Here is a 19,714-nt window from a genome sequence, read left to right as displayed (position 1 = left end):
GATGAGGAAATTCCCTCTACTGTGCAGGTGCAGGTGCAGGTTGGCACCTTCTCTGCAACTTACACTCTTAGAGAACTAACTAGAGCATTAAGAAATGAAATAAGAACAGCCAATATGGGTGAGTGGTAGGACTGGAACTCAGGTTTTCGTGGCTTCAGGTCCAACTCTCTATCCATTACACCACACTGCCTCTCACCCCTTATCTTAGCATTTATTTATCACTTGGTATTGTTAGTAACAGATGATTAAGCTGGAACTTTTGGTTGGTTACTTCCATTAAAGTCCCACTCCATTGCTTCATCATAGCTTGGAAATGACCCTGGCGTACCCAAGTTTTTGTTAGTGGACCATAAGCTTTGGCAGGTTCTAATGGTTTAAATTTAGGACCCAGTGTTGGACTGTATGTCTGTTGCCAAAGGACAAGTTCAGAGAATCTTATCACCAGACTGGCAGGATGATGAAATACTGACCACAGCAACTCTCTAAGAGTACCTTATTATAAATGCTTCCCCTTTACATCCCATGCTCTCCACCTTTTATCTCTTTCTCTAGGCATAGTGCTCAAATAAATAGTACTCTTACTTCTCAAAAGGGCATATAATATAGACCAACTTGCCATTTCCAGTTCCAAAACTCCCTCCTCTGTCCATCATACTCCTCTACCATTAAAATGTAAGTTCCTTGAGGGCGCTATCTTCAGCACTAAACCCAATGCCTGGAACATAATAAGTGTTTAATAAAGCACTTTTTCATTTATTCCTTTCTCCTGAATTGCAGAGTTGTATGGGTAGAGATGCTATCCATACCAATGAAGTTATAGACTCATGAAATAATCTTCACTATCCGAGGCAATGTGGTACAGTGGAACCAGCCATCAATCTGAAATCTTAGGACCAGGGTTAAAATTCTGGCTCTGTCACTTTCTACTCACATGATCCTGGGTAAGTGATGTTACCTCTCTGGGCTCCAGTTTCTCTATCTAGAAAATTGATGTGGTTGGATGAAATAACCTTTAAGGTCCCTTCCAGCTCTAAATCTCTGATCCTTTTCCCCTATATGAGTCTTGTATTTCTTCAATAAGGCAGTAAGCTACTCCGAGGACAGGAAATCTGCCTTCTATCTCTCTTATATCCTCATTCTCACTCCAAGGCCTAACCCAGCAGGATAGGGCCTGGAACTTGGAATATGACAAGTCATGATCTAGGGCTAAAAGGGACCTCAGAAGCACATCAGGTTTAACCCTTTCATTTTATAGATGAGTAAACTGGGGCTCAGGGAGGTTAATGTGACTTATACAAGGCCACATGGATAGTAAGAATCAAAAGCGAGATTCAAACCAAGGCCCTTCGACTTCAGAGCCAATGGAATACCATGCTGTACTCCAACACCCTCATTTTACAAATGAGGAAACTGAGGCTTACAAAAAGGAATTCATTTTCCCAAACTATGTCTCACACAGTTATCTTATGGAAGGTCCAAGATTTGAACCTAGTATTCTGATTACAAATCCATTACACTATCAGGAGGTCTGGTGGATTTACTGAATACAGACACATCAGCCAATATAAGTAGCTCAGTCCTGATTCCCGTGACCACCCTAGGCATTTCCCCCTGGGTCAAGGGGAAAGGAAATAATCCCCTCTCATGTGTTCCCAATGCCCCGACTGACACAGATCCCCAACAGCTGTTGGGTTATTTCTGGGCATGCCTGGCCAAACAAGCACCACTCCCTTTTCCAGGCAAGTGCACACAACTCAACTATTTCAGGCAGGAAGAGCAACCACATGAGGTGGGGCCTGTAAGGAACGGCAATCGCTCACTCGCTCGGGGCGAGGCAGTGGAACAGGACGCTGAGGCTGAAGATTTGTGACCTGCCACCTACATACGGCCCAGACTCAGGGAATTCCTGCCTTTTACATGCCAGGGCTCACTCTTCAGGGGGTGCTCTTGACTAGCTGCATCCTAGCATGTACACACATCAATCCAAATCATAGACAAGCCTTGTCAAGATGAGGGTTGTAGTGGTGTGACCACAGCCTTGGAGTAGGTATCTCTTTGAAACATTGGGAACGTCCTACTCTGAAGAGAAGTAAGAAATCAATAGTCATATATAACATTCAAAGAAATCCTGCCTCAAAAGGGCTCTAAATTTCTTTTCCTTCCCTACCCAGCCAGATGAGGATTTCCTTTCAAAACTATCAAATAGGCACAAAAGCAATATCTGCAGTCAAGCTCTCCAGTGCTCAAGCCCCTGGGATAAAAGGAGCTAATTAAAACCCCTTCAAGGGCTTGGCTCCATCCCTGGGAAAGGATAGGTGCTCATCTTCAGCTCTGCTCAAATGCTAACCAACCTTTGTCCCTCCTCCTCCACCAGGGAGGTCCTATTCCCTGCCCATCCAGAGCTCAGAACCTCTGACCTTTTTACAGATTCAGGGGTGAGGAGGAGGAAGACAAATACTTGAAGGCAGAAAAGCACAACTAAGAAAAACAGACAGACAAAGAAGTAGACACATTGAGAGAATGACAGCAAGCTTTGGCAAGAAGATAGGTACATAACAGAATGGCGGACAGGTTGCCACAAAGAAAGAATGACAGGGAGAGTTCACATTCTTCAGTCTGGCATTGGAGGTACTCTAAAACCTGGATCCTTACCTACCCTTGCAGCCTTAATCCACACCATTCACCGTTATATGCCAATATTTCAATCAAACTGCCCTATTCATTGTCCACTGCATTTGCTCATGACATTACCTATACTGCCTTCCAATCTTCAGAGCTTTACTTTGTCCTCTCCCACCTATCCTTAAAAATCCATCTCAAATGATATTCCTCCTTTGTAAGCTCCAAGAGGGCAGGGACTGCATCATATCTACACTTGGCATCTCCCCCAGCATTTGGCACAGTATTCTGTGCCCTTTGTTGATAAATTTTTGTTGAATTGAACTGAATTCCTTGACCCTATCCTTCCCTCTCATAACCCTACCCCCCCAATCAGATCTTACTTCTCTGCACAGTTATCCCTTCTACATTGTGACTGCCCATTGCCGTTTGATATATGGTAGGGTTGGCATAAAAAATTAAATGGGAACTTGGGCGAAGTTTTGTGGAAGTCACAGATGACACAGAAAAAAGTTTAGAAACTCAGAAATGCATAAAATATATGTATAGCATTGTATAATATCAACATATTTTATCTTTTAATACCATAAATATACACAATTTCTTTTCTAAAATTAAAGTAAGTAAAAAGTTAGTTTGCAAAAAAAACCACAAAAGCCAACAAACACACAAAAGCTAATATTTTTACTTAACCTTGACCTATATATAGCCTATGATCAAATACTTAACCCAAATTTTACAATAAGGTACTGAAAACACCCCATAAAAGAAAAAGAGAAAATTCAGACTTCCTCTCTGGTACAAAGGGAGGGCCAAAAAATTTTATGCAGATTTTTCAGATCACGCGAGCACCATGTGAAAGGGATAACTGCACTCCCTTAACACCTGCTACCTCAAAAAATTTATTCCACTTTACCTAGCATTATACTGATTTGTCCATTAGTTACATCACAGAATCAAAGATTCAGAGGCAGAAGAGACCTAAGAAATCATCTTATAGATGAGGAAATAGCCTCAGAGAAATAGCGTGACTTGTGCAGGGTCACATGGTATCTGAAGTAGAATTCAAACCCAAATTTCCCCTACTCCAAGTCTAGCACTCTAGACATTAAGCCAGATTACAATCATTTACATCATCATCTCTTTGAAGCAAAAGAATGAATCAATCAACCAATGAAAAAAAAATATTTACTAATTACTTAACATGTGCCAGACACTGTGCTAAGCAGTGGTGTTTTTTTAAATGGCAAAGACAGTCCCTGCTCGAAAAGAGCTTAAAATTTTAATAAGGAAAATTGACACAGTTAAGAGAAAGATAGCCAGAGATCCTGGGAGGTTGAGGATCAAGGAAGGGTGAAGTCACAGGAATGGTGAATAAAGCCATTGGGTAGTTTAATGTCACCCTCTTTCTATTAGCAATGACAATATTAAATTGATTATTGTTCACAGAGGAAGAGGTAGAAATGGGGTAAAGGCATACAACGACATGAAAGAAGCTAGCATGATTGGGTTGGCCAACTGTTGGCCCTCACCAATCAACAGAGTGTCTTCTACAGCTTCACAAACTCTAAGAACTGTTCAATCTAATCCAACTTAGACCTGACAAGTTGAATTCTTTTTAAAGCATCTTTAGAATCTCTTCTAAAGCATCTCAAACAAATGTTCACCCAGCCTCTCCTTGAAGACCTCCTGGGGCAATTCAGTATACTTCTAGATAGCTCTAATCATTAGGAAGCTTTTCCTTACACCCAATCAAAATCTCTCTCTTTCAAACTTCTACCTTTTCCTCCTTGTCTACTCTTTGGGGCTAGAACCTCTTTCCCATGATAGACTTTCAAATATTTGAAGACAGCTCTCATGTCCTCTGCTAAATCTCCTCCAGGCTAAATACCCCCAATTCTTTCAACTGATTGTTTTCCTGCTTTCTCACCATCCTAGTCACCTTCACCACCTAGCACAGGGCCTTCCACTTAGTAATTGCTCAGTAAATATTTGCTAAATTGAATTGACACATGCCCATTCTCTTCTCTCCATCCACAAAGAATAAAAAGTGCTTGTCCTCCTAACCACCTTCCTAATTGTGTTTCCTGTAGCCAAAGGGAAAGGTCTACAATGAGGAGAGACACCATGATTCCTAAGTACTCACTTTGGCATCCAAATGTCTACTGCCCACCTTTATATTGGCAGAGTACCAGTTTCCTGACTCCTTCAACTCCCAGATGGGTACTGAGCGGATTGAGAGTAAAGCAATCAGCCTATTCTCCCAGGCTCAGAGGAAAAGAGAGCTCTACTTGGAGCTAATCAAAAGGATCCTGGCTTCTAAATCCACCACATTGTCCTATCACCAGCCAGGCCTGACATTCCCTGCTGTACCTTTCCCAACCCATGGATTTTACCTTGTCTTATAGGCCCATGATGTCTCCTGTATTTGCTCTGCAAACATCTGTCTGACCCTCTCCTCGTCCCTTCTTCCCTACAGCAACTTCAAGAGAGGGACAGTTGTTTTCCATGAGGCACAGATCCAGAGCCCTGATCATCACAAGGGCCAATCCCTAAACCCTCTATACCAGGAGTTATTAACCTTTTTTGTACCCCTTTGGTAAAGCCTATGTATGATGAGCCCTTCTCTGAATAATGTTTTTAGATAATTGAAGGAAATACTCATTTTGGTTAGAGGTTAATGAAAACAAAGATGTAATATTTTTCCTATTCAAGATCATGGTTAAGAAGCCCTGTTCAATACTCATCTAATTTGTATGGTGACATTTCCTCTCCCAACCCTAGTGCTTTCATGAGAATCAATCAGGCCACCAGGAACTGGGTCAGATTCTTGGTGGGGAGGGGGAGGGGGAGGGAGAGAACACCCATTCATTTGGGAGGAGACAAATATCATGGAGAAGACCTCACTCTCAGATACCTGAACAATATATTGGACTGCCCCTGCCTTGGAAGAATGAATGAATGATTTGTCACAGCTAAGATCAGAACCTGTGTCTCTTTAAGCATCTGAACCATAGGCTCCCACTATTAGACTGATTGCTTCCTGTTTTGGAGGGGGAAAAATATATATATATATATATATATATGTATATTTATATACACACCTGAATGTTGCCTATTTAGCTCAAATGTCTCCACCTTTTTATTCCTCCCTCTTCCTACCCCTCCACCCTTCCTATTCTACTCCCCAGGCAGGCCTTGAGCTGAGCCCTCCAGCTGAGCTGAACTGGCCACTTTGTTCTGTTCAGCACCAGATAAATGCCCCCTAATTAGCAGACAGAAAGACACAGCCAAACTCTGGTCAGCATTTCACACCAGCCACAGATGATTTACTGCTACCTTACAGGGGCCCCAAGCACCTTTCATAGCAGAGCTCCCTTCAAGCATTCTCTATGGCCCAGTGGGACATTCACTGAGAGGGCCCAAAGGATAACTTTCCAGCCTATCTCTGCAGAGAAAGATGTCAGAACATCGGTAAGGGGACCCCCTTCAGGGACCAAACTACTACAAAACACAGAGTAAATCCCATGGAGACCCACAGCTTTCCTTCTTCATGAACTCAAAGCCAAACTGGACGGAGGAGGGGGGAAATTTATCATTTTCTCCCATTTCCCCCACTCTCAACTGTTGACCATTTTCTGCCAACAAGCTAATATCCAAGTGTCCTCCTCCTCCTTCCCCACAATCACCAAAGTAAGGCTGAAGCACAGTATCATAAAATAAAAGCACCATAGAAGACAAGGAATTCAGTGTTTGCTGGGCCTAAGCAAGATAGAATCAATAGAGCCAACATCTCCCAGCCCCAACAAGTTCACTCAAGAGTTTCTCCAAAGGGCAAAGAGACGCACCCGAGAGAAACACTGCACTCTCCTATTAGGAAACCCTGGGATCAGACTCCCACTGTTTGCACTGCTGTCTGATGTGACTAATTCCATTAGCATAGAAGCCAAACAGAGACTGTTCCTATCAGCAGGAGGTGGGCAGGGATGCCAGAGTTTGGAGTCATTGGATTTGGGGAGGTGCACTGTGGAAACCAGATAGGATGGCCCAGCCAGAGGATGGTTGGGGAAGGGGGTGGGCTGAGACCTGTGTTTGTACAGCAGGAGCTACACCAATCACATGCAGATCCCTAGGCTGCCTCTTCTACCAGCAGCTATCTCTGGATGAGAATAAAGCCTTTAGCCCTCCCCCTTCACTCTTTCAAAGTGGCAGCTCCTGAGGGAAATGGTTTATACAGAACACCAGGCTTATAAAGATGTCACTCACCCGTCTGCTCCCAAAGAATTTCTTCCCTTTCATCCTCTGGACTTGGGGGGGAGGTTGTCCCCCTCCACACTTTCCAGCCACTATTTCCAGCTGGTTTTCAGGAGTGGGGAGAAAAGAGGAGAGACAGGAGGCTGGTTCACCTAAGCTGGCTTCTTCTCCCTATGACAGTGCCAAGGTTGGAACTGAAGGCAGCCAAAGCAGCACTCAGAGGCCTCCCCAGCACGTCGTCATCACCTGATCACTATCCTCACCACCTCACCCCAGGAAAACAAGGTGTGCAGTTGAGGGCAGCCCCAAAGCTGGGTGTTGGCTTGACTCAGATGGGGCTACTGGAGGAGTTGGTGTTGATGATTCAACATGCAAGTAGGAGAGAGGGAGGGAAGGCAGTGGGAGCATAGGCATAACTTCAACAAAGCAAATGAATGCTATAAAGAGCCCAGCCCACGAATCATGAATTCCCCAGAACCAGAATCTTGGCTTCCCATCCTTCTTGGAGAAAAAAAAAATCAGTTAATAAATTCTGTCCTCACATGAATAACTACTATTCAGGTTTCTGTTCCACATTTTGGGAGGAATGTTCCCCAAATGGATCATTTCCATGGAAGAGCACCTAGGATAGGAAGGGGACATTGCCATACAAAGATCATTTGAAACAACTGGAGCAGATGAACCTAGAGACTGAAGAAGAGATAAAAGGTACACAATAACTCTTCAAATATTTGAAGGATTGACATGTAGAAGGGTAGACTCACTCCATGTTCTACTATATTATAGTAGTAATGAGTGGAATTTATACACCTAAGCAGCTGAGGACACAATGGACATAGTGTCAGCAAGATGTGAATTCAAATCTCTTATCAGACACTTGATAGCTGTGGAACCTGGGGGTTCCCTCAGTTTCCTCATCTGTAAAATAAAGATGTAATAGCACCAACTTTACAGGGTTGTTGAGAGAATCAAATGAGATAACTTATGTAAAGTGCTTAAGGTACTATATAAATACTGTTATTATTATTATTACTACTACTACTATTACTATTATTATGATACTGAAGTAGGTCAGTTCAATATGAGAAAGAACTTTCTAACACTACAAACTGTCCAGCAATGAAATGAGCTGCCTTATGAGCTAGTAAACTCTTGCCTTCTGAAAGTGTTCTAGTAAAAGTTGAATGCCCACCCATCAGGGACATTGCAGAAGGAATCTGAGTTTTAGGTAAGGAAGGATGGATTAAATGACTTCTGAGGTCCTTTCCAACACTAAGATCCTAGGAATCCAAGTTTTTCTGTAAATTACACAGCTCTTCCCACTTGAAAGCTTCTCTCTCACGGGGGCAAACAGGTTCTCCTTCTTAATAATCCCTAATGTGGTTCAACCAATCATCTATGAAACTATCTCAGCACTTCTTAGACTTTCTGCAGGCCCCTCAAATCAAATACATCTAAAAATGAACTTTCCTGAGTTCCTTATTTCTTCCATGAAATGACCGTTTTCCTAGCTACTAGACTTGTAACCTTCAAGCTTCCTTTGAGTCCTGCCTTGTCTCTCACATCTGGTCATTCTCCAAGTTTCGGCCTTTCCTTTGAAATCTCTCTCACATTCCATCTGCCACCAGCCTAGATGATAGCTTCACTTCCCCTTAAACCTCTCCACCTCCAATCTATCCAGTAAATGCTGACAAAGTAATCTACTTTCAATGACTTTCCCAGTGTCCTCATCATCTCAGTTTGGCATTCACAGCCCTCTACAATGCATTTCCAACCTACCTTTCCAGTCTCTTCTCCCAAAGTTCCCTTCCATATATCCTACACTAGTCAAATCAGAGACTCAACATCACCCAAACCATGCAGTATACTTTCTTGCCTCTGGTACCTTTACCCATATCAATTACTCTGCCTAGATTGTCTTCTTCAAATGTTTGCTTATCAAAATTCTAATTATTCTGTATCCCAAATCAAATGCCACCTGTTCCATTAAGCGTTCTCTGATTTAAAAAAAATTTAAAAAAATTTCTCTGATTTCTGCCCTCCTACTATAAGTTAGAAATTATCTCTCTCCCTCTCTCCTCTGAATTTTTACAGAACTTTGTACCTCTCTTACGGAATGCATCCCATACCACTTTGTTATATTGTAAACTCCCTGAGGTCAGGGATTGTGTCTTATTCTTCTCTGAATCCACCAATGTATGGAGCACATATCTTTGACTGAAGCAGGTGTTAATAAACATACCTCTTCTTGTGGAAATGAACAAGGAGATTCCCCTGCTAGATACAGTCCCCAAAGAGGTCAAAGATAAAAAGAGAAGTCCCACATACAGCAACACGCTAGCACTTTTTAAAGCACCAAAAGAATTGGAAACAAAGTAGATAACATTTTGATTGAGGAATGGCTGAACAAATTCTGGTATACTAAACTAATGGAATATTATTTAACCATAAAAGCAATGACTATTAAGAATACAGATAAGAATAGAAAGACATATATGAACTAATTAAAAATGAAGTAAGAAGTACCAGGAAAACAATATGCACAATGACTACAACAATGTAAATGGAAAGAACAGTAACAAACCAACAATAACTGAATGTCATGAAATTAAAATGACTAAGCTTGACTCCAAAGAAGAGATGGGACAATGTACCTCAGACTTGGCTGGTGTATTTATTAGTTTTGCTGAACTATTTTTCTTTCCATTTTATTCACTGTTATAAGGAATGACTTTCTAGAAAGTCTTTACTAGAGCAAGAGAAATTGGGAAATTAAAATGACATTTTAAAAAGATATCAATAGAATTTATTTTAAAATAAATGTAGCACTCTTAGGTTGTAAGTTCCTTGAGAGCAGAATTTGTATAGGAGCTTATTTTAAATATTATTATATTATGTGCTACAATATTATATATCATTATATGCATTTGAGAAAGAGACCGACAGATAGACAGACAGACAGACAGACTAACACTGTACCTTTCCCAGAGAACAGACTTCAAGGATCTGTGACATCACTTGTATGGGTACTCCTACTACAATGATGAGTACCAGCATTTTCACTGTTTTTCTGCACGACTTTGAGAAATTAATTTCCCTTTCTCAGCTCTGTAAAACGGCAGAGTTGGAGAGAGTAGGGGTTTTTAACTTTTTTGTGTGTCATGGACCCCTTTGGCAATCTGCTGAAGCCTATGGACCCCTTCTCAGAAAAACATTTTAAAATAATTCTTAGAGATGCTAAATTTCAGTTGGAGATGAGTAAAAATAAAGATGTAATTTTTTTTCTCATCCAACCTCATGAACCTTCTGAAATAAATCCACAGACCTTAGGTTAAGATCCTTTGGATTGGATGATTTCTTCCATTTCTGACATTCTTTGGTTCTTCAAATTTACCACAGAACAACTGATAGACATTGTCAGTGCTGATACAACTTTCCAGATAGTGCCATCTACAATCACAACACTTATAGCAAAGTGAGGGGGTCTCCCCTTAAAGAAACATTATCCATCCTTCAGAGCAAAATCTGTATGGCCCTGAATAGCAAATACTGATCTGAATCCCCAGGGTGCCCCACACTCAGCTCACCACTCCACCCTGAAGCTTAAAACCAATAAACAGGTCCAAGATTTAACACTGGGACAACATTCCAGCTCCTCTTACAATCTCCCCAGTGTCCCTGCAGAGGCCTTCTCCCAGCAAGTTTATGAAAACACTCTCTCTCTCTCTCTCTCTCTCCCCCCCCCCCACCCTCCTCTGCTCCTCACACTCAAGAGGATATTAGTCGATCCAGTGACTTCTTTGGGTCACTGCCCTTTCAGGGACCTCAATGACCGACACTACTTTGAATGCAACGCATGCCACGACATCACAAAGTAAATATCTACATGCCACGGAGAGTGAAATTTTCTAGCATTAAAAATACATGCATTTCTTTTTAAAAAGTGTCCCCTTATCACACCTTCCTTGCACAATGGCTACCTTGCCAGCCCCTAGAGTTGAGGCTCCACCTCAATGGTCACTGGGAGGCCATACTGAGAATTAGAGGATCATGGAACCAGAACTGGAAGGGACCTCAGAGACCATTTAATCCAACTCTTTCATTTGACAGATAAAGAAACTTTTAAGCAACTTCCCCAAAAACAGACAGGTAGAATGTATAAGAGAAGGGATTTAAACCTAGTTGGAACTTCCAATTCCAGAATCAATGTGCTTTCTTTCCACTGTAGCACAAGAAAGCCTAAGAGGTTAAATGACTTGCCCAGGGTCACAGAGATAGAAGGTAGAAAAGCCAGGGTCCGTACCAATTTGGTGCCCTGACTTCCAGTGAAGCACATTTCCCACATGCCATGCTGATAATAGGTTGGCCTCTATTGTACTCATTTGTTCAAATTTCTGTTGGAATCAGGAGCCTCGTGTTTGATTCCAGGCTCCAACATTGTCACCTTGGACAAGCCCAAATGGGTCCATTCTCTCTAGGACGGAGACCAATGGTCTGAAATTATTGCCCTCCCACTTCTAGAGAGTGTACATGGAGTGCACATAAGCAAAGGAATACTGGTCAAAGTCTTGGGGGGGATGTTTATTTCAAAAAATAAAAAGCTGAAACTTGGAGTTTGTACACTTCAAGTACAATCTATTGTCGATTCTGAGTGGAAGAGCTCTCCTCCTCCAATTCTAGTCACTAATTACAGGTGCAAAGACAGCTCTCCTGTTCCATGGAGTTGGTGGTTTCTATTAAATAGTGATATCTTCCTGTGTCCTTCCTTATGGTAAATTCATCTCAGCATACTCTATCCTTCCCATGCATGAATTCTACTTTCTCTACCAAAAGCATTTGCAGGAGAAGCAACAGAAGAGGCAAGAAGTTTAATTTCAGGCTGTAAGGATATAATGAAAGGGAAAGCAGCACATCAAAGCTTGAAAAAGAGAAATAGTCAGCCAAGGAATCCCTATGGGAGTTAGTGTTCTCCTGGGGTCATTGGAAGTCTCTAAACATTCTGTTGGGGTCATAGGAATTCCCAGAGTATTCTATAGGGGCCATTGAGACTCATTGTAGCATTTTAATGGGGTCATTGGAATCCCCACAGTGTTCTATCAGTATCATGCTATTTCCTGGTAGCATAAAATTCAGTCATAATTTAAAAAAAATACAAAGCTTAGAGAAAAGATGAGTCAGTAATTAAAACTTACTGGCCTGGAATTTGCTACTATAAACAAAGTTGTAACAGTATCAACAGCATCTCTCTCTGTCTCTCCAACTCTGTGTGTGTGTGTGTGTGTGTGTGTGTGTGTGTGTGTGTGTGTGTGTATATCTCTCTCTCTCTCTCTCCTCAGGGCTATTCTGTGCTATTTTTAACTAAATGGTCCGGCCTCACTTCATCTCCAGATGTAAATAAAAGTATTGTTATAAAAGCACAGAACTAGAACAATGAGTCACATCGATGTAAATTCTAATGCTCTTTTGCAACAGAAACAAGCAAACAATTAAATCAATCGGTAAACATTTATTAAGTTTATACTAGATGCTATGCATTGTGCTAAGCCCTAGTTTGAATTGTTCAATGGTGGGAGTAGGAATCGGAGAGGGGGAATTGGGAAGGGGAAAGGAAGAAGAAAGGGAAAGGAAACGTCCAATAGGCAATTGAAGATGCCAGTCTAGAGATCAGTGGAAAGGTTAGGACTGACTGAATAAGTAGCACTGAGAATCATCTGCATAGAATTGATGATTGAATCCATGAGAACTGATGAGATCCCCAAGTGAAACAGAAGGAAGAGAAGAGGGACCAGGATGATGTCCTGGAGGATACCCACAGTCAGCAGATATGACCTGGATGAAGATCTATCAAAGGAGACTGCAAATGAGTGGTGAAATAGATAGGAAGAGAACCAAGAAAGGATAATGTCATGAAAGTCTAGAGAGGAGAGTAATTAATAATGTCAAAGACTGCAGAGAGATCAAGAAGGATGGGGACTGAGAAGAGGCTATTTGATAAAGCATTACAGTTGACTTGAGAGTTGGGGTACTCTCCTATCACTTAATGGGCCCAGATAGCCAAGGAAAACCCCTAATAGATGGCTAATTTGTTTTAAGCAAAGCAACCCAAAAGCCTTCAGTCCAACAAGACAAATTAGACAATTCTTTAGAGATTGTCATAAGGGGAATATGACCACATCAAATTCCAGCACAATATTTAGACATGCCAGAGAGTTAATTGAGTTAGAGCCTGATAGAGTGCTGGAGCTGAAAGGTACCTTAGACATCCTCCAGTATGAGCCTATTTAATCCAATCCAACAAACATTTAGTAAGAGCCAGTTCCAACATGAAGGTCTTTGTGCATACCAAGACAAAACAGTTCCTGCCCTCAGGGAGCTTACATTCTTACATTCTCTGTAGTGAATAAAATGTGTATGTATGTATGTATGTATGTATGTGTGTGTGTATATATATATATATATATATATATATATATATATATATACACAGCAATTTGAAGGGGTGGGGGGAAAACACTAATAAGTGAGGGGATCAAGGGACATGAGCCTTGAACGAAGCTAAAGATTCTAAGGGTCAAAGGTAATGAAGGAGTACATTTTAGGCATGGGAGGTAGCCTGTGCAAAGGCACAGGTAGAGTGCTGATTTCAGAGGACTACAGGTAGGCTACGTGAATAGGAAGAGAGAGTGTATAAAGGAGAGTCACATCAGAGCCTGAAGAGAGAGAGGTAGCAGCAGATTGTTAAGGGCTTGCAATGTCAAACTGAGGTGCTTGTATTTTATTCTAGAAGCAATAAAAAGCCACTGAGGGTTACTGAGCAGGATAGTGACATGGTCAGATGTATTGTTTGGCAAGGTGGAAAGTAAGGCCTTTGCCAGATGAGGAAAGTGAGGCCCAGAGAAGGTAAGCAACTTGATGAAGATCACCCAGAGTTAACAGCAGAGATGGAAGAAAACCCAGGTTTTCTGACTTCTTAGTTCAATGTTCTCCCATCCCTACCAAAAAATAATTTTGCCTGTGTAAGATATACACCCACCAAAGACCATCTTTCCTGTTCCTTCACCTTGTCCTTGCCCACACAACACCTAGTGAAGTGATAGCCATACTTCACTGGGATTGTACTAATTCCAGTTGTATGCATTTAGGGATGCGTATCCGCGCACAGACACACACACACACACACACACACACAGAGCCTATCTAATTGCCCACAGAGAATCACCCAACAGCCATACCTGTTCTCTTCATCATTGCCAGCTGGTATGACCTTATAGCCCCCTAAACTCTGAGGAAACAGTCATTCTTAAGCGAGATGCATTCTTTGTACAACAGAAAGTTATTTCAATATAAAGCCCCAGAGACCTTTCCTTTCAGTAGATTTTGATTACAAACACCTTAAGAACTTTGCAAAGTCACCTAGTAAAAAAATGAAAGGAAATCCCTGCCAAATGAGGGTCATTCTTTAACAAAGGAATCATAAAGGTGAGAGCAGTGTTGAAGTATAAAATGGATAATTTTGATTATTTTAAATTAAAATTTTCCTGTATAAATAAAACCTATGTAGTCAAGGATAGAGGAAATGCAAAAAATTGGGGGAAAAAACTCTCATGTGATAATCTCCCAGACAGAATGTGATTGGGTCAGAATATTGTTGTGGTGTAGGAAATGATGAGCTGGTAGATTTAGAGAAATAGGGAAAGACTTGGGCTTAAGAAAGAAAATGCTATCCATTTACATAGAAACAGATGACATAAGCATAATATGATCTTATATATATGCATTTGAGAGTAAATGTGTATATATATGTATGTTTATGTATGTGTGTGTGTGTTTGTATGTCTGTGCTTAATTGTAGTCTTCTTGGGGAGGGAGGGGGAATTTAATTTGACTCATTCTTGTGAGCCTAAGAGTCTTCCCTCTGTGATTCCATTAAAAAACAATAGTCAATCCTCAATTATCCACATGAATTTATCCAATGGGCACATCAACCTAAGACATTTTTAAAAAAAAGTATTCCAAGCTCACACTAGGAATAAATTGGAAGCCTGACTTATCCAACAGTCACTTAAAGTCTAGGGCATTGCAGAATTCCCCTCCTCCCCATCTATGCTGACACCAAGTACACCTCTGGGCTACCACATCACCAGATTCATTGGGTGTATGTTTATGCACTCAAATTCGTTTTGTTATTAGTTCACTTGTCCAATTCCTAGCCATACTTTGGGGCCCAGATCAACTACCACCCCCTTCATAAAGCTTTCCCTGTCCTGTTCTTGGGAATTCCCTAGCTGACTATTACCCTACCTACCAGTTAGAAATATTTCCCTTTTCTGATCTCTCACATAATTTTGTTTGTACATTTCTGAAGACACCTATGCCCTTCTTCCTTTGTTAGGCTTATTTGTAATTATCTTTTCTTCCCTACTAAACTGTATTAAGTAAACCATAAAAAAAAGTAAATTGGCTCACATTGGAAAAAAAATGCGTTCCACATTCAAATATGAATAATATTTTTAAAATTATACAGTTCTGAGAGCCCCATAACACTATTCCCCTCCCATCAAACTGGTTCACTGAAAATTACACTAAACATTTGTGAGGAAGTTGGGGTCAGGGCATCAGAGGAGCAGGTGAGAAAGAAGAAAGAACTCTTCCCAACAAGAGGGGCCTGAGAACCCCTCTGAACTTCTCCACTGGCTACAGCCTCCACAAGCCCTCAGAAAAGAAAAAAAGAAGAAAAAAACCTCTCGCAACCCTGACCAAATATTTACCCTGCACATTAACTAGCTGGGGTTCAGCATGAAGGACCCACGGCACCTTCCTAGTGCCTATTTGCTCTTGCAATTACTCCAGCCCGGCTCCTTGTAAGTCATGTTGTGAAACAACCTGCCAAACAGCCGGGACTTCCTAAGGACTTCAGTTCCTTCCTCAGCAGAGGCCAGGCCACTGCCTGGGACACTTAACAGTCAAGTAGGTTTGCAAAGAGGTTTTGCAGGAGCTGGAAATCTGGTTTGGAGTGGGCCCAAGAAGGTAAGTAACTTGAAATACTGCCCCTACTCCCTCCACACCTCATTTCTCCTAATCCCACCTCTAAGCCCCTTGACAGACTAAGAGCCAGACCATTCCCAGCATTCAGTCCTGCTGTCTTTAGAACCTTGTAGGTAAGTAGGTCCCTTCTTCAGTCAGATAGTATTGAGTGAGTGATGTTTCTAGGTGGAATCACAGTAGCTAGCATTTATGTAGCACTTTAAGGTTTGCAAAGTGCTTTACATATATCTCATACATACACATACACACACACATACACAGACACATACACACACACACACACACACATATGCCTCATTTGACCCCCACAACAACCCTGTGAAGTTGGTGCTATTATTATGCCTATTTTACAGATGAGGAAACTGAGCCATACAGCAGGTAAGTGACTTGCCCAAGGTCAAACAGAAAGTAAAATTTGAACTCAGGTCTTCTTGACTCAAAATCCAGCTCTCCATCCACTATTCTACTTAGCTGCGTCCTTGAGGGGTTCTATCCTCAGTTTCCTCATTCCCAGATCACTGTGTGAAGTGATCTCAGAAGCCCTCACTGGAAATGGCCCAGATTATCAAAGATGTTTAGAAGACTTAATGGAGCAGAATGGTCTTCAGATGATGAAAATGAAGTCAAAACACACTTCCTGTCTGCCCCCTGGTACGCTAGCTCATTACTGCAGTGAGCAATGGAGAAGGGACAGAGAGACCTAGAAGAAAGTGACCCACAAAGGATAGTCAGCCTCTGTGGTCTTTGCTTGCCATAAACTGCGGAAAGTAAAAACTACTAAGGAGTCCAGAGTTCTTGTCCCAATCCTAGCCAATGACCTACTGTGTCTGTGACCTTGAATCATATCTTAGTGTTGAAAGGGGCCTTCCAAGGGAAGACTTCCAGACTTACCCTAGCTAAAGCATACAAATCTTTTATAACATCTCAGCATATGAACATATAGCCTCTGCTCAAAAATCTCCAATGGTCAGAAATTCACCACATCCTCAGGCAAAACCCATCCCTCAGCCTCAGTTTTCTCACCCATGCAATATGGTCATTTAGATTAGATGCTCTCTGAGATATATTTCAGTTCTACATCTTTGGGCTCCTAAAGGATTGAGTGATTAGAGTCGTGGGTTCCTGCAGCATAATAGGCACTAACAATGTACTCTCCATTAACAGAAATCACAGAATTTCAGAGTTGGAAGGGACCTCGGTGACCATCTAGTACTTTTTAAAAATCCCTTCTACAATGCACTCTACAAGTGGTCAGTGCTCATATTTCATAAAAAAAAAATTGAAGACTTTTAACAAGTTCCAGGCCCAAATGACTTCAACAACTCCCTTCTTTTAAAAAGAATCTTTGTATCACTAAAAATAAGATCTCATAGTTACACTCTTCTGAAAAGAGTCTTTGTTAAAATGACAAAGAAGATCTCAGAGCTACGCACTCCAAAGGGTGTTCAAATCTTTCCCTTCTATAGACAATGGAAAGAATACTGCTTTTGAAATCACTGGACCTGGGTTCAAATTCTTCCCCTCACATTATTTTTGTGACTTTAGACAAGTCATAACTTCCCTGGTCCCTGTTTTCTTCATTTATAAAGTAAAAGGATTGGACTAGATGGTCTCTAATTTCCCTTCCAGCTCCAGAACCAGATTCCTCAGAGATGAGTTCCTATGGAACTGAATGTGTACTGTAATAGGTCAGCTCCATCTCCTTACCAACCTAAAAAATAAACCGTGCTCTTTCATACCTGGGTCTTCACTCATATTCACATCACCACTCCATCTTTTCCCTCCACCTATCCAAATCATACCCGGACTACAAAACCCACCCCTCTGTGGAACCCAGACCTTGATAATTTCTCTCCCCCTCCTCTGAGCATCATTTATGATATTAGACAACTTTTTTGTTAATCATTACCACATTGTTAATCCCCAAACATATGAATTAGAATCTTATTTTGTATATCAGTGTTTCATCTGTATATGCCTAACTTCATTTTAAGCCCCTCCGAAAAAGAGACCGTAACACACTTTTCCAGGCTTATTGCCCATTACTTCCCTTCATACACTCACATTCCAGCCAAGCTGGCCTGCTTCCTTTTCCTGGTAAATGACATTCCATCTCACATCTCCATGCCTTTGTTCAGGCTGTCCCTCATACTTGGAATGTCCTTTTTCCTCATGGTTACCTCTAAGAATCTCTAGCTTCCTTCAAAGTTCAACTCAAGAAACATACCCAACTAGACGCCTATTCTGATCCCCCTTCTTTGTTTGGGTCCTCCTTACCTCTGTTTGGACTTATTTATCTGTATTGTTCCTTCCTCTTCAAGGGCAGGACCTACTTCCTTTCTATCTTTGAATCCCCAGTGCCCACTACATAGTTGTTGTTCAGTTGTGTCCAACTCTTCATGACTCCTTGGATCATACTGTCCATGGGGTTTTCTTGGCAAAGATACTAGAATGATTTGCCATTTCCTTCTCCAGTGGATTAAGGCAGACAGAGTTTAAGTGACTTGGCCAGGGTCACACAACTAGTAAATAACTGAGGACAGATTTGAACTCAGGTTTTCCTGAATCCAGGCCCAGAGCTCTATCCGCTGAGCAGTTGCCCCCAAAACACTTGTTGAATGAACTCGAGGTTACCAACACCTCCATCCCTCACTCCTAAATCTATCACAGAGTGAAACATATAGCAGGCACTCAAAAATACTGAGCACAAAAGAGGCAAAAGAATACAGATAACATGCCCTCTCCTAAACTTTATAACCTTCAGCATAGCTCCCTTCACAGAAGATTGCCCTATTCCAAAAACTAACTAAGCCAAACTGATGGTATTGGCTTCCCAGCTTTCTGTACTCTCACTTATACTAGAAGGTTCTCTCTTTTTCAGTTGTTCTAGAGCTTCTGGGAAACTTCCAGTGGATAAGAGGTCCTTCAGTGAGTCAATCAGAAAGCATTTATTCAGCACCCACTACATTCCAAGCACTGTGTTAAGCTCTGGGCATACAAAGAAAAACACCAGGTAGTCCCTTGCTTTCAGGGAGCTCACAATCTAATGGGGGAAGCAACCTGTAAATAACTATGTACAAACAAGACACATACATGGTAAATCAAAGAGCCTCTTAAAGGGAAGGCACCCATAATATGGGGAATAAGGAAAAGCTTCCTGTAGAAGGTTAAGTTTTAGCTAAGACTTGAAGGAAGCCAAGGGGCAAAGATGAGGAAGGACAGCATTCCAAGAATGGGGAACAACAGTGAAAATGTCCAATATCTGCAAATGGAGTATGAGAGGAACAGAGAGGAAGCCAGATCAGAGCTTTAGGTTTCACAAGCTGATCATCCCAAACTCATACAGTGTCCAGGCATGCTCCCAATACCCAATAAGACTCTCCTCCAAATAATATCTATATAGACCTTAAAGAAATACAAAGAATTTTAAATAAATTATCTCCTCTAATCCTAATGACCCTTTGATATAAAAACTACAGAGATAAATCCCTCCACCTTACAAATGAGGAAACTGAGGTTCAGAGAGTTTAAGTGACTTATTCATGTTCAAAGAGCCAGAAAGTATCAGAAGCATAATTCAAATCCTGGTTTCTCCTAACTCTAAATTCAGTTCACTATATCACATTGCCTCTAAAACAGAATCCTTCATTTAGAACTCCTAAATAAAAAACACTATCCCCTCTATCATTTCTATAGATGTATAGTAATTATATAACAATAGCTGACCTATATACATATATATATATATATATACATACCTCTTTAAAGTTTTTGCAAGGTGTCTTATGTACACCCT

At 41.2% G+C, this 19,714-nt stretch overlaps 1 protein-coding gene across 3 annotated transcripts in view; it reads right to left on the bottom strand.

Moving 5' to 3' along the window:
- Positions 1–19,714, bottom strand: part of SH3PXD2A (SH3 and PX domains 2A) — a 331,263-nt gene that overhangs the window by 240,854 nt on the left and 70,695 nt on the right. Inside the window, exon 1 of one of the 3 annotated variants that reach the window (XM_027851934.1) lies at positions 6,886–7,089. The exons of the other annotated variants lie outside the window; for them this stretch is intronic. Coding sequence (XP_027707735.1) covers positions 6,886–6,918 — 33 coding nt within the window. The 5' untranslated portion in view covers positions 6,919–7,089. Of the gene's footprint in view, positions 1–6,885; positions 7,090–19,714 lie in introns of those variants that run through there. 3 annotated transcript variants of the gene reach the window in all.

Source organism: Vombatus ursinus, unplaced genomic scaffold (genome assembly GCF_900497805.2).
Source record: "Vombatus ursinus unplaced genomic scaffold, bare-nosed wombat genome assembly UNPS02009205.1, whole genome shotgun sequence".
Lineage (NCBI taxonomy): Eukaryota > Metazoa > Chordata > Mammalia > Diprotodontia > Vombatidae > Vombatus > Vombatus ursinus.
Note: the sequence above shows the minus strand (reverse complement) of the source record. Positions and strands in the feature narration are given on the sequence as shown.